This window comes from Bombus affinis, chromosome 6 (genome assembly GCF_024516045.1).
Source record: "Bombus affinis isolate iyBomAffi1 chromosome 6, iyBomAffi1.2, whole genome shotgun sequence".
Lineage (NCBI taxonomy): Eukaryota > Metazoa > Arthropoda > Insecta > Hymenoptera > Apidae > Bombus > Bombus affinis.
Window position 1 is genome coordinate 10251449 of NC_066349.1, and position 14726 is coordinate 10266174.

Below are 14726 nucleotides of genomic sequence, written 5' to 3' on the forward strand. Positions count from 1 at the left end.
GGTACACTAGCGAATGCCCTCGAAAGCAGCTGCACGCATCACAAGGAATTCCATAAATTCGCGCGGCACCGTCGTACTTTTATCGATAGCGCGCATCTAAGTGGCGACGCGTAAAACGCTCGCATAATTGGACGAACGCGAACGTGCGAAATCGATGCCGGTAATTTAACCAGGACGATAAGTAGCGGCCTCTCAGCCACGGAATCTGGCCTCCTCGTGAAAAAAATGAAGACATCTTCCTGCGGAGGATGGGTATTTCGTCGGTGCTTGTAAGATATCGTTCCTCCAGAGCTTAACACGTTGGCTATCACGCGCGTATCGCGTGTATTTCGCCCTGGGAGCCGCGATAGACCGAGCAATATTGCACCGTAACGTCTAATCTTCGCAAAATGTTTCGTTGTATTTTCCTGCGTTTTCTCTCTGACAATGTTATCGTTCGTAATTCATCTTATTTTAAACATTGCAGAAAATTGAAGCATAGGCAGTATTTACATACTTGCTGTTGGTATTCCACGTATAGAAATCTTATTGTTTCTCGCGTATTCCATACCTTGCGTGGGTAAAGAGTCGAAGAATTGAAAATTTTGGATGCAAACGCCAATAAGAAGAAAGCGGTTAAATTCGATCACGTTGCCAGCCGAATTTCGTTGCATCGTCGGTTGTTTAAAAAAATGTGTTCACGTTGGAGAACACGAGACTTCTGGCGGAAGTATTCGAATGATTATTTGGTAGAAATTTAAGCTTTCAAAGGATTACAGCGAGAGGTACATACATACATTGCCCATTTGGCAAAGATTATGTAAATTTTAACGCGTTAATAACGATCGAAATGCGAAGCTAATCCTCGAAGAAGGGTAACAAATTATTGGGAACGTAGTATGGAAAAGTGGAGGGATAAAAATATCGAAGGGAAGTACATGTGGAAAAGCAAGAAGCCAGAAACCAAAGCAACAGTCCCGACAAATCATTTCCCTGGCCGATGACAAATATCCAGCGTAATCCAATAAGGACGAGGCTTCCAACGAGCCGTCGAAAAGCGTATGAAACTTTCCGTGCTCCGATAAATCAAGCACGCTCTTCCCTCGCGGACGCTCACGCTCGTATATACAGAGGGTTGAAGTACACGAGCACGAAAGTAAAAACGAAAATAGGAAGGAAAATAAAAAGGAGGATTAAAACACACGTCGAGTGGCAACGAGAAAGAAGCTTCGAGGGGGGAAGAGTCGAAGGAAGAGAAGAAGAAGAAGAAGAAGAAGACGACGAAGGAGAAGAGGGAGGAGGGTTGCGGACAAGAGGAAGAGGATCCCAGAAACAGGCGTGCAGGCTGCAAAGGAACGGGACAAGGAGGAACGAGCCCGCATGTGACATTCGAGACACTCGTCCGGCCTTTCTTCCTCGAACGCCCTTCGAAAGCCGAAGGAAGAAGCGAGAGAAAGATAGAAAAAGGGAGATTGAATCGTCTCCATCTCGGGCCAGCTGGTGCACACCTCTTCTTCCCTCTCGCTTAATCCCTTTCCAGCGTTCGCTGCTCACGACGTCGACGACGACGACAACGACAACGACGAAGCACGGCTTTGGTCCTGTTCGTCCTTCGGCCCTGCCGTACCGTATTGTGGACTTTTCTCAAAGAGGACAAAAGGATTCGCTCGGCACGAATAGCACCGTGCCCATCCAGAGCACGTGTGCTGGCTGCTGGCCAGTTAGGGGAAAATGCCGGTCAAAGGGACGCCGAAAGAGACCAATTAAACGTCCACGCCAGAGAATACAAGAGTTCCAGAGGGTTTGATGAGATTTTAGTAAATAAGTCGGAGAAAGGGATTGGTAAAGAGGCTGATGGCTGCCTTTGTAGACACTCCACGTCCACGACAAGAGTGTTTTCGGCTTCTGTGGGAACTCGCGATCAAATATTTTTGTTAGGTCTTGCCTACCTTTTTTTCTCCTCTTAAGAATATTAGATAAACTAAACGTTTCCTCGGTTCGAGTGGATGATATCTCGGGCTCTGTCGTCCACTGAATTTTTCCTAAATTTCAAACTACGTCGCGATGACTCTTCGTTGGACCGTTATCGCCATCTTATTGGTATCATCGACGTATTTAAATCGAGCTGGGGGACGAACGCGATCGAAAAATGGATTTTATTGGTCGAAGGGACACGTAGAAAGAGTGGCAATATTTCCAGATTCGTGGTTGATTGAATTTTTATTAATTTTATTAGTTCCGCGTCATGATGATTCTTCGTCAGACCGTTGTTAAAATTTTATTAACATTATCGAGGTATTTCAAGCAAGCTAGAGGATCGTGACGCAGCTATTTCGCTCGAAAATGGATTTTACTTGTCGAAGGGGCGCGTAGAAAGAGCGATAATATTTCTAGATGATAATCTTGATTATCGGTTGAATTTTTGTGCAATTTAATTCCACGTCGTAATGATTTTTCGTCAGAACGTTATCAGAATTCTACTGAAATTATCGACGTATTTAAATCGAAGTAAAGAACGATCGTGATCAAAGGATAAGGGATTAGCCAGGTATTTCGCTTGAAAGTAGATTTTTACGTTAAAACACGCGGAAAGAACAGATATACGGTAATGGTCTTTCCGTAGTCAGATTAACAGCTGCAATTACAGCTTGTTCTTCGTTCTCCGACTCTCTATCCCTCTGGGGCCAAGGATCTCGCAGTTGCTCTTTGATCTTCGTACTTATCGCGGTTACATCGTTGGTGCGCTGGTTTACGCGTTTCACGTAAACACTCCAAGTAGCCGACGAGGGATTGTTATGGGAAAAAGTGGCTACCAAGAGATTCCCCTCCCGAAACCGGAAGTACCTTCAGTAGCCTTTCTCGGTGTATCGACGATAACTTTAACAAATAATAATAATGGTTTCACCTATAATAATTGATCTTTCAAACGTTCAAAACATATAGCTTGCTTTTGCCAATATTCTACTCATTTTTTCCTAGCTAAACGTTTTTCTAATGTTTCTACGGTTTTTTTTTTTTTTTTTTTTTTTTTGAAAAAACATGAAATATTCTACGCGGATCGACAATGGAGGTTTGAAAGGAAGCTTCTATGCGATAATAAAATAAATAGAGAAAAAGGAAAGAGCTGGAAAAGACGGGAGAAAGGCGGTAATTGGTCCGCTACGACGACGGCCCCATTAGGCATGTTTTTTCAGTCAGGGATAATATTTTGACGCGACGATCGTGCCACCCTATCCAAACAAGAATATTCGACGGTCAAACAGCAGCAATAACATCACATTTGCAAACAAGCGCTTTTCATGCTGGCCGGTTCGTCGTGTCGTTCCGCTTTCGAAAAATTTGACACCCTTTCCACGGCACCTGGAAATCAGAACGAAGAAAACCGAGGCTCTCCCTCGCTGAGAATATTAAATAACCACGAAGGTCTATTTGGTCGAAAAGGGAAAATCTCGCAAGATTTCCAGATGAATCTTTATTTTTTCATTTTTTCATACTCGCCTTCGCCCCAAGGCAAACATAAATTTTCCAAAATCTACGGCGTTTCTCCCGAACCAAATTGTTTGTAAAAACGAGGAAAAGAAGAAAGAAACGTTGTAATTAGCGGAAAGAAACCCGAGCCATGTTTGAAATCTCCAACATCTCTAGAGTACCGTTTCGTCTTTTCAAAATTCCATAACTTCTAATATCTGAGAAACGCACGTTTATCTACGGCATACAGAGGCATATTAAGAGCCTGTCGGAAAAAGCAGAGAAAATAAATTCCATCTAGCTAGGAAATAACTGTCTGTCGGAGCATTAGCGAGAACTTCAAACGTTCGTCTAGAAACCGCCCGAAAAGCAAACAATCAACGCAGATACGAATCTCAGAGCGCTCTAAAACTCTATAAGCCTTTCTCTTAATATGTGGAAGCATCTAATAGCTAAGGAGAGACTAATATTAGCCTCATATTTGTGGCTTATAAGTTCATAGGTATACCGTGTTCTCATTTACGAGTCTGCTAGATATTCATATCGTTTTATAGCCACGAGATAAAATAAAGAAATTTGTCGATTTAACAAAACTTTGCTATCACGAACGTTACATTCCAAACGAATAAGCGTTCCACGTAACTTACGACAAAACACGATACATCTATTAGATTGTCCGAAAACGTGCTTTTTACAACGGTGCACCTTCAGTGTACAAACGTGAAACCGAGTGTGTGAAATGTCGCGGTGTTTATCTCAACAGAACAAAATGAATCGTACGTAATTCGACAAAATAATATACAACATCGCTCTGGTTCACCAGAAACTATGGCAACTTTTGGGCTTTTGCCTCCTTGCTGTGCTTCCTTATTGTCGTTCCTCCTCGTCTTGTGAGTATCCTATATAATATGAATACTCTAAGATTATCGTAGTCATTTACGATTCGACGATACGATTCGAGGGCCAAATGTCGAACCACCTCTCGCAACACAAATTTAACGCGACGTGATTGGATTTCGAAGCTTATTGGATCAACAACCAACTCGATATCGAAAATATTATGGACGCACCGTCGGTGGAACACCGGTATCGAGGTCCCTCCGATTCGAAAAAGAGGAGGAAACGATAATTTAGCTGCGCGTGGTCCGGCTAACTCGAACGTATCGGATAAACTCGTTCCAGCGGAGGACGTCTAAGCACTCGTACCACCAGCCTCGGACTTCCCATAGGAACAACCTGTTGTTGGGCCCGCTCGCCCTTTCGTGTTCCTACAAACCTTGTTTCGAGATATTCGAACTGCTCCGCGAGAACAGGACCGGTCAATGGAATTAGGAAAGTCGTGAATTCGATAAACTTTCAACGAACGTGAGCAAAGTTCTTAGCTGAATTATAGCTAGCGTTTGGCTAAACGTTTACGATAGAATGATTAACCCAGAAACGACACGCTGCTTTCTTTCAACTATCGCGTGTATCCATAGAAAAGCCTGTACGTGCTACCTCTTGGTCGTAGAGAGAATTTAATATTCCGTTCGTTTAGGCAGATAGCGTAGACGAAAGTAAAAAAACAAAACAATTAACTAACATTTATTGGCATTCGTACATTCGTTTTTCTACAGACGCGACGTTGCGACGCCATCCGCAATTATTTTCCAATTACTTTGCGATATATCATAATTAAAATGACTTTCTAAAATTCTACGTGCTATCGGGGTTATAAAAGACCAGTGTGACATTCTAACGTTAAAACTCCTACACCCAACGAACGTCGAAATATCATTCCGACCTCGCTTTCCCCCAAGATATCCCACTGTTTTTACCCTAACAAAAACGCGATAGAAACACGATAAAAAATAGAAAAAGAAGTGGGGAAAAAAATGTAACAATCGGAAATAGTACTCACTTCCGGCCGCTGTCGAGGAACCTGTCGAACTCGACGGACATTTTGCAGCAGAGGGCCCGCCTGTTGTGCGAGGACGAGCACTTGGTGTTGATCATGTGGCCGTCTGCAATCAAACAGGGACACCAAGGTTCAGTGAGGGATAGTGGGCGATGTAATTAATTAAGAGGTTAATAATCATCCTCGTCGGTACAGAGGCTTAATTAATTCGGCCCGATCCTCGTCGCTCGTTTCTCTTCTCCTTCATCGGACGTGCTTTCGAGGGCACACCTCGATCATCGCGATACACGTCGTTCCACCTTCCAGCTACGGACGCTCCCACGATACGCGAGTATTTCAATTACGCTCCGCCAACAATACGCGACAATTAACCGTTCGAACCGCTCGCCGTAATTACACGGCCGCTTAATAATCGCGCAGAGGCCGGCGAAGAATAACTCGCAAGGATAAGATAAGAGAAAAAGGTCGCAGGTTTTACGACGGGTTTCATCCTGGACCTCGGGTGATTAATACTTGGTAACAACAACGCTGATTCGATGATCGAACGCTTGCATAATAATCTGCTATCTATTAGTAGCTGCTCGTACCGTTGGCAAATCGACGAGTTACCAGTTGTAGACTTCTTTTCGTGTCTACGTTCTTTTTTTCCTTTTTTGTAGATTTATCACAAATAGGGTAATTGGCTCGACTCGTAGCTTGTACAATTTACGCGCGAAACGCGACGTTGTTGCTATCGCGAATTTATCAATACCGATATAACTTTCGATTTGCAACTTGTAAAACTTCGTTGTATTAATTAGACACGGGAATGTAATAATTACGCGCGCGCGGGAAATGTCCAGTTAAGAAACGTATCTCGTTTATTTCTTTCTTTTATTTACTTAAACGAGTTTGCCTTTTTCTTTCATTTGTATTATACTTACGCTTATTACTTACACATGGTGACGCCAGGTGCAGCATACGAGCATACAAACATTTGTGCGATACAAGTATCGGTGAATAAAATACGAGTAGAAAATATAGAAAATATAAACAAATATAAGTAAACATAAGTGGGATGTATTTTGCACTGTATTGTGTATAGTGGGTCATATACGTAATTTTGGATATCCGTTCCAAATATCCAAAGATTCTTCTAATAGAACAAAATGGATCGTACGTAATTCGATAAAATAATACAAAAGAAAAAGCAACATTGTGCATCCATTATTTCCTTGTGAAACGAAGGAAACTTTTGGGCCAACCTAACAGATCATACTCCAGTAGTATTCGTAAAAATATGAACTTTTACGCAATCTGTAACAGTAATGTTCGATGAACTTATGTCAATTTCGAAAATTTCCTCGTAGGAAATAAAAAGAAGTAAAAAGTATCCAAAAATATTTCCTCTTGGAAATGTCTTGGAAACTGAGAAGAATTCGGAGCAACGTAGCTTCACGTGTTCCCCTGCGGCGAAACTGACGCATCAGTTGGCCGCGTGGGTGGACGCAGCCAACAACAGGGAGGATAATACCGGGCACGGAAGGACTTAAGGAGGAGGGGATGAGCACGCGAGCCCTCGGGCACCGTCCGACATTTGACCTCACCACGCGCTCTGCACCGGTTTGCACCTCCACCACGGGCCCCTTTCTACCTGCCTCGCGTAATCCACCCTTGTTCCTTCGTCCGCCGAGATTACCGCCATATTCACGAACCGGCGGAATTGGATCAGTGGAGCAAAAAATTACGTTCCTTCTCCCCCACCTTATTTCGTATTTCTAGTGAAAATGTTTCATTTTCGCGAAAATATAAAATACGTTACATGCGTTACGCGCTTAGCTTCGTATCTACTCTGCAACGTTTAAACAGCTTAGACGGAGCTCGTTGTTAATTTAGTGGCTCTACAAATTGAACACTCGCAAACTATGCGGAAGAACATATCGGGAAAATAATACATTGACAAATTGGCGCTTTCAAAGACCTTTAAATCGTAGTAAAACAACGATATAAAATCAGTGGTTCGTGTAACTAAAGTTTACCTATTGCTCCTATGGTTTTTTGCTCGGTTGATGCGAGTTCATGATCGTACAAGAAGATTGCGAGAAACATTTGCTTCTAAGCACCGTGATAATGTCGCAAACTTGTGTCGATCGTGAGCCACGACAGCGTGTCACTAACCCGTGCCCCTACTGTTTACATTTTATTCTTAGACGTCGCTTATGGCTCAGCTAAAGTTCAGTCAATCAGCCGCTGTTAAAATTTCGTTCGCGAAAACGAAGTTTGCGTAAATGGAGGTTCACTGTATTCCCGTAACTTTTTCTCGCTTCTTGCGAGAGATTTACGATGGTAAAATTGACGAGACAAATATCCCGCTTTTGTACTCGTGTTCGATGGAAGAATTCCGTTTGGAAGTTGGAATTAGTTTTCGTTAGAAGTTAAGACTTTCGCGCGTGGCCGAGATGTCGGGTCGAATGAAGGCGATCGATCGATGTGTCCCCTCGGAAACCGGTCGCAGAATCTGCTGCAAGGTGGAATCTGGTTCAGCCTGATCGACACGCGGCGCCGCTTCTCCTTCTTTGATCAACGCGTGATTATCTAACGACGAGACCGCAACATCGATCGAAGAAGTTGTCATCGTACGCCACTCTTTACCCTTGAAACGTCCGTTTCAAATCGCAGCAAGAAAATATCCAGATTCTTTGAATCTCGATGAATTCCTTCAACGAAGACGAAGAAGATTCGTACGTCGACTCCAATACGTCCCACGATCGATAGAATTCTTCGAAATTCCAAAATAATTTCTTCAAAAATTCCCTCGACAGAGAAGACTCGAGTGCATCGACTCCAAAATTTGTCATCGTCTTTGGACGATGCTTGGATGCCTCGGATCTCCGTGAAATTCTACGAAATTCCAAAGCTACTCTTTGAAATATTTCCTCGACAGAGGAGATTCGAGTACATCGATTCCAAAATTTGTCCCAACATCATCGCCAAGTTCTTCGAAACTACGAAACGTCGGCGTAACGAACCTCCGCGAGAAGATTCCGAAGATCGACTGGAAATTCTTTCGCGATCAAAGGATCCTCGCTCGATTCTTCGAAATACCGATGCAAAATCCCTTGATAAAGCTACTCGGAGAAGAATGGCAACTAAATTCCATTTCCATTGGATTCGATCGAATCCAGCAGGTGGTCGATCAACGCGATCTCTTCCCCCTTAAATCAGTCCGGGAGCATCTCATGCCAGTCCAATTACGCCGGTTCGTCGGATTAATCCCGCGGCTTGCCAGATAACGATACACGCGTGTCGTCCACGATCCACAGCCATTAAAACATCGAAGCCACGTTGAGTGGACAGTCGTTGCGAGGCGGTGTGTTTCGGTTGGCGACCATTAACCGGGGACGACGAGCGAACTTTTGAAATGATTGACGAGCACGGGTCCGCGAGCGAGCCAGCTCCTACACGCTCGTTCGTTCCGCGCCGGCAATTATCGCGTAAACGAGGCCAACCATTAAGCCCGGCCGTAATTATCCGTGCCTCGTATTACAACAGAAATAAACGCTCCTATTCGGTTCTTCTTTCTTTTTCTTTTTTCTTCGTTCTTTTCTATTTATCCGCTCCCTCGTTTATCCTTTCTCCTCCGCTACGTCTCTTTTCTCTCTTTTTTTCTTTTTTTATACATATGATATAATGAAATAAAACTGTCCGACTACGTTTCGTACGATCCTTGATATATTAGGATAACAGGGTCGTACGAATAAAATTATAGTTTGGTTGGACAGAATGATGATAGGGATGATTGGCTAGGAGGAGATCGACAAAGTCCAGCCTCGAGTTTAGTCGCTGCGAGAAGCGACTTTTTCGGGCTTAATTACTTGCTTAATTAATGAAAGTCCCGAGAGGAATTGCGTGACGAGAGATGGTAGCTTCGTAGGTGTTTTAATCTTTGTTATTACGTAGAATCAGGAAGTTTGTGCCTGTATTTTAATCGACATGTAGCTATGTCACGCGTTACTGTTTCACGTTGTTCCAAAATGTATAAGGGACGAGTATCTCGTCGCTGGTTCCAAATTTTCTAATTGCTCTGAAGTTTCCATCGGCGCTGTTTCCAAGCTAAGCTTCTTAACCAGTTAGCTGTTACGGCCTCTTTGAAGTGCGTGTAGAATGTGTTTGGCAAAAAGTAAGCGACGACGAGAATACTCGTCGGGCACGGAGTATGCGTGACTCTTGCGATATAGAATTAAGTTACAACGAAATAACCGTTTTATTTTTGGATTTTATTACTGACGGGGCTCGTCGTGACGCAAAGTAGTGGCATTCCTTCGTGACGAATATACTCGTCAAAAACAGCTGACCGGTTAATTACGCGCTCTAATGCAGCAAGTACGACACTGTATGAAAATCTTTACGCTCGACTGTTCCCTTCGAGAAGACACTAATCGCAGATTACTGTCAATTACAATTGTGTAACACAAAATTACACGAACTGTAAATTTCCTACAAATGTACGTTTCTTTAGTGTTTCGCTTTCGCATCGTACGAAGAAGCAAATAAGAAAAGGAAAACTATGGCCAGCTACGTCGAGTGCAAAGGACTAAACGTACTCTTAGGAAATATTTCCACCTATTTTGGATTTTGAACCTCCACGACGACTAGGCTTCTCGATCGTGCTGTTGGTATTAATTGCCCTTTGTCCAGGTTTTCTCGCGTCTGTCCCGAGGAAGTAAACCGGAACGTTCGCTAAACGCGACCGAAACTCGAAAAATCACAAACGTGTGCCATTTCTACGTATCATCGCATGAAGATCGAAGATCGAACGGCGTTTCTCGCTCGTGGATTTTAGCTGCTCGCGGACGTTTCCTCGAGTTCTCTACGTTTCAAAACGCAGTAATCAGATTCGAGGAACGGCAAGACGAAACAAGATCGCCAAGTAAAATGTCAACTGGCTGGCTTAAACATGGACAGAAGGCTAAAAAGGAAGCACCCAGCAGACCTCGCAAAGGATATAACCTAGCCAACGCGAGGATGGTACCCCGCTGGGGGTAGCCACCAACATGATAATATAATTGCTAAAAAATTCGACCTAATGTCCAAAGTGAACAAATTGTGAATATTAAGAAATAAATAAAAAAAAAAAGGTAAAATGTCAATGGGAAGAGTAGAAGGTAAACAAGTACAAAGTATACTCACTGGTCTGATTCTGAAAGTAGGGATCGTCCCGGTCGGTGAAGAACCAAGTCTGAAATCAAAAATAAAAAAAGGTTAAACCGAGAGTACTCGACGACCGGGTAAGAGCTACTTCTACGCCGGTTTTGACTCTAACGATCGACGTGTCGGTCACGTACGCAGACGCCATTGTTTACCGCGGCTAACACGCGCCACGTACCGATCATAAATTTCGATTTCTTCCGTTGCTTCGAGCTTACATCGCTCCATCTACGTCCACCGAGCTCGATAAATCGCTCTCGCGAGTTTCGCCCTCGATCGCCGCTGGGAAAATAAAGTTCTTCTTTTTCCTTATTTTCTCCCTTTTTTTTTATTACTTTTGTAGGGACAAACAACAAATTAAGATAGTTGTCAACAGATTTTTATCTGTATTTAATCGCCAATAAATTATACACATTCGTACGTAGTAAATTACAGACCGTTCGTACATCTGTAATTATGGAGAATAAAATATCGTTGAATTGAAGCTATTCGAACACGCTGGAATAAATTTCGTACAATTACAGAGATTAATACAGTCACTATGCAATGAATCGACACACGTTTTCTATTAAACAATTTTTTCTCAGATTATGCATTGGAAATTCATAGTGTATCGAGTTTTTGTTGCACGAAAATACTACTGAACGATACGGAATTTAATGCGCTTGAACCTAATTAATTAGTACGTAGATGATATAACAAATACGATGACGCGTCTTTCTTACTTTTTTCAGCCACTCTATATGAGAGAATTTTTAAGTTGTCCAAAGCCAATATCTTTGCTGTTCCAAACTTCCAAACTTTCAAAAGGTCTAACAAAATTATAGTCTACTTATGGCTGTCTCTAAGTTATACAGCTTTTCGAAAATCCAAAAATCTACCAATCTTCTCTCCGTAAGGGTAGAGATCCATAGAAGAGAAATTGCAGCAAAACGAGATTTTCTTTCTATCGTTAGATTTTCAGTGTATTAGTCCATCCATTAATTACGTTGATCAATGTACGCTTTCCGACGATCGTCGATAATTTGCCAAAAAATTCCACGGGTCAGCGAGGCTGCGAACGAACAGCAGATCGAGAGAAAACACCTTAGGAATTAGGAGCTCTGGGTGATTGTGGTCGGTGTCATCTGCATGAGAGTAGAGCGACGACGTTGAAGATTGGTGCAGTGCACGTGTTAAAGCAGTCGCCTATTTTTAGTTGGCGAGTTCCCTTCAGGAAGTGAGCGTCGACGGAACGAGGGGTAACGCTGCCGTACCAGACGTCACGAGCATTGTCTCGAGGATTTTCACGTGGCGGGATGCGCTTTCGAACCCGAGGAAACACGGATCCCTGCCACTTGTGCGCGGCAAAAGAGAAAGAACGTGGGAGAAACGCTCGTTCCGATGTAATAGACGTCGGAAACGAGTAGAAAGTGGCGAATTCGTATCAAAGTGGTCTCTAAGCGTCCAAAAGAAACACGATAAACGAATTCGAGCAGATTTCTTGCGACGTTTCTTCGGTCAGACTATGGACAGACTTTGGTCAATATACGAAAGAAATTTTGAATCTTAGCTGTAGCTGTAAAGTTCATCTTTGCTCGTTTTATTCGCCGAATTACGCTATAGTCTAACAGTAAATATATTTCATCGTGGTCTTTGCACAACTAATTCGAGGGACATAGACAGGAAATGAAATACCCTGGAAGATTGTTCGAGCTGTTTGAGAGAATTCGTTATCGAAGAAAACGGACAGTTTTTGAAGGAAAGATTCGTAGAGTCGTAGATGGCGAGAAGTCTAACTATATTTCGATGTTTGTGAATTTTCGCTGAAAATTTTCATGATATACAGGGTGGCGTGATTAAATGGAGTCACCTAGATATCTACCTTGTTTATTGTTGTATGAAAAGCTTCCCAGAACAAAGTTACGCTAATTTAAGCGTCTTTGGACGCAGATATCTCTCGCGCGAAGGATTAAAAAAACGCATAAATTTGTGGATATATAGAAATATAGAGTTTCATCTAAAAATGTAACAAGGATACTGAGATACTCGTGAAAGTTCCTTCCGCCGTTACCTGTGTCTTCGACTAGTGTAACTTTGTTACTGGGAAGCTTCTCTACATGAGAATAAATAAAGCAGGTATTTGGATGATTCCATTTATCCAACCATGTATAACGATCTAACACGATGACACAAACGGGCATGATATAATTGCTGCTGAAAGAAACAAGAAGAAAGTATAGAAAAAAATTTGTTAATTTTCGAGAAAAGCGAGTTTCAAAGTTCGATTAATTGCCACCTAAGTATGAGCGAACGATCGGCAGGAAGTAATTGCACGTATGAAAAGAAATAGAAAGTGCGAAACAAAATTTGTCCGTTTAAGGCTCGCAATCGACCTGACATACGCGCGCGATGAATTTTCAGATTTATTTTTCTCAACGACAAAGCGTCCTATCGAGGAATTTTATTCCACGTTTTCGACCTATTATAAAAAATTGTATAAGAAATGTCTTCTATAAGAGATCGCCTTATTCGTTACTCGGCCGTATCCTATTTTCTAGTTTCTCGTGTATTCGTGCTTCGAACGGCGAACGTATTTCGAGCGTGACAAATCGCTGTTCCTCCCGATTTCCCAAAACTTGAATAGCGGCTTAGCAAACAGCGGTTGTTGGATGGCTATCCATGGAACGTTATCTTACGACCGACGATAAGAATTGTCGCGACAAGACGGATGTCCTGTATAACCGACAATTAAACCGTAGCGAAGGGAGAGACGGAACAAACGCGGAGGAAGAGGGAAAAAAAAAGAAAAAGGTGAGACGAATAAGCTCCCGAGTCAGCGTTCGCAGAAGGAACACGAATATCCGGCAAACAAGAGACATCGCACGCCAGGGAAAAAGAGGGACGAGAGACGCGATGACGTCAGTGGCACCGGCGTCGCGTTACATCGACGTAATTACGTTAATCCACGCACGTACGTCGCGGCTAAAACGGGCATCGTTGTTAAGCCGATATCTCCATTGCACTGGGACCCAATTCTCTCTCTCTCTCTTGCTCGAGAATAATTTAAACGTTTTGGTTGCAGTCTCCGTTTCCAACTCTATGGGCGACGCGAAGTTAGGAATTAAACAGGCTGTTCTCGACTCCAACTAGGAGAGTACTCGCGTCCTGTTTTGTAATAAACTGGAAGATCGAGAAATCCGAGTTGTAAATCGTCTGGGAAGGAATATCACGAAGTATGTGGATCGAGATCGGTGAATCGTTTGAGAAAGTCCGAACCTAATATACCTAATAACAATATAATATCTAATCTATAAACCTAGGAATTAGGTAGTCGAGAAACTAAATGTATAAATATACGAGTACACGAGTGTGTGAAAGTAGCAGCTCGAAAATCTGAATACTCGGATAGGCGAGTGTGTAAATGCTTACGTACTTGAGCATTTAAGTACGTACTCGAATGCAGTAACAGTGGTATGTACCTGAGCTGTACGTGCGTTTCAAACTCTGAGAGGAATGAATATCGAACAGCTAGAAACACACGGTACACGCGCAAACACCAAACGGGAAACTATTATTTCGATACTCTGAAAATATCGACGAACAAGTAAACTACAGTGTTTTCGATGCTCGACGTCCCAACGTTCCGAAAAGTCGCGACCGAGGTCCGATTAATTTCAAGGAGAAGTCCTCGGTGATCATCGATATAAAAAAAAAGAAAAGAAAAGAAAAGAGACGGGAAGAAGAAATAAAATGAAAAGGAGAAATTAACTCGAGAGATACTCTGTATTTTACTCGCGTAAAATTACAGCGATGCGGTCGGTGAGCGTTTCCAGATAAATAAACGACGTAATTGATCAATTATCCGCTGACGTTTCAGAGGCGAAACGGCTGTTGTAAATTGAAGGGTTGCGATATAGGGCGAGTCACTGAAACTAATGACAAACGCTTCGACGGCCGATCGATCGGTATCCCCGGCAGAAATCCTCCTTCTCCGAATGAAATCCTCCGATGAACACCTACAGCATGTTACTTAACAGCGAGCCAATCGAGCACGATGACTCTCCAATTGCAACACGTGAATCCCAGTCGGATACAAAGTGCAACACGAGCAATTTGTCGAAATCGAAAGTATCCCTGTAGCACCGATACGATGGCAAATTCGAACACTGTCATCCGAACGTTGTCTATGGTTCTTTTACGGTTCTTCTTCGAC

General features: G+C 42.8%; 1 protein-coding gene across 1 annotated transcript in view; it reads right to left on the reverse strand.

Annotated features, from left to right (window-relative positions):
- LOC126918052 (fringe glycosyltransferase) overlaps nt 1-14726 on the reverse strand; it is a 118760-nt gene that overhangs the window by 97921 nt on the left and 6113 nt on the right. The window contains exons 3-4 of the mRNA XM_050725639.1: nt 10514-10562; nt 5348-5450 (exon numbers count right to left, since the gene is read on the reverse strand). Of these exons, the coding sequence (XP_050581596.1) occupies nt 5348-5450; nt 10514-10562 (152 nt within the window). The remainder of the gene's footprint in view (nt 1-5347; nt 5451-10513; nt 10563-14726) is intronic.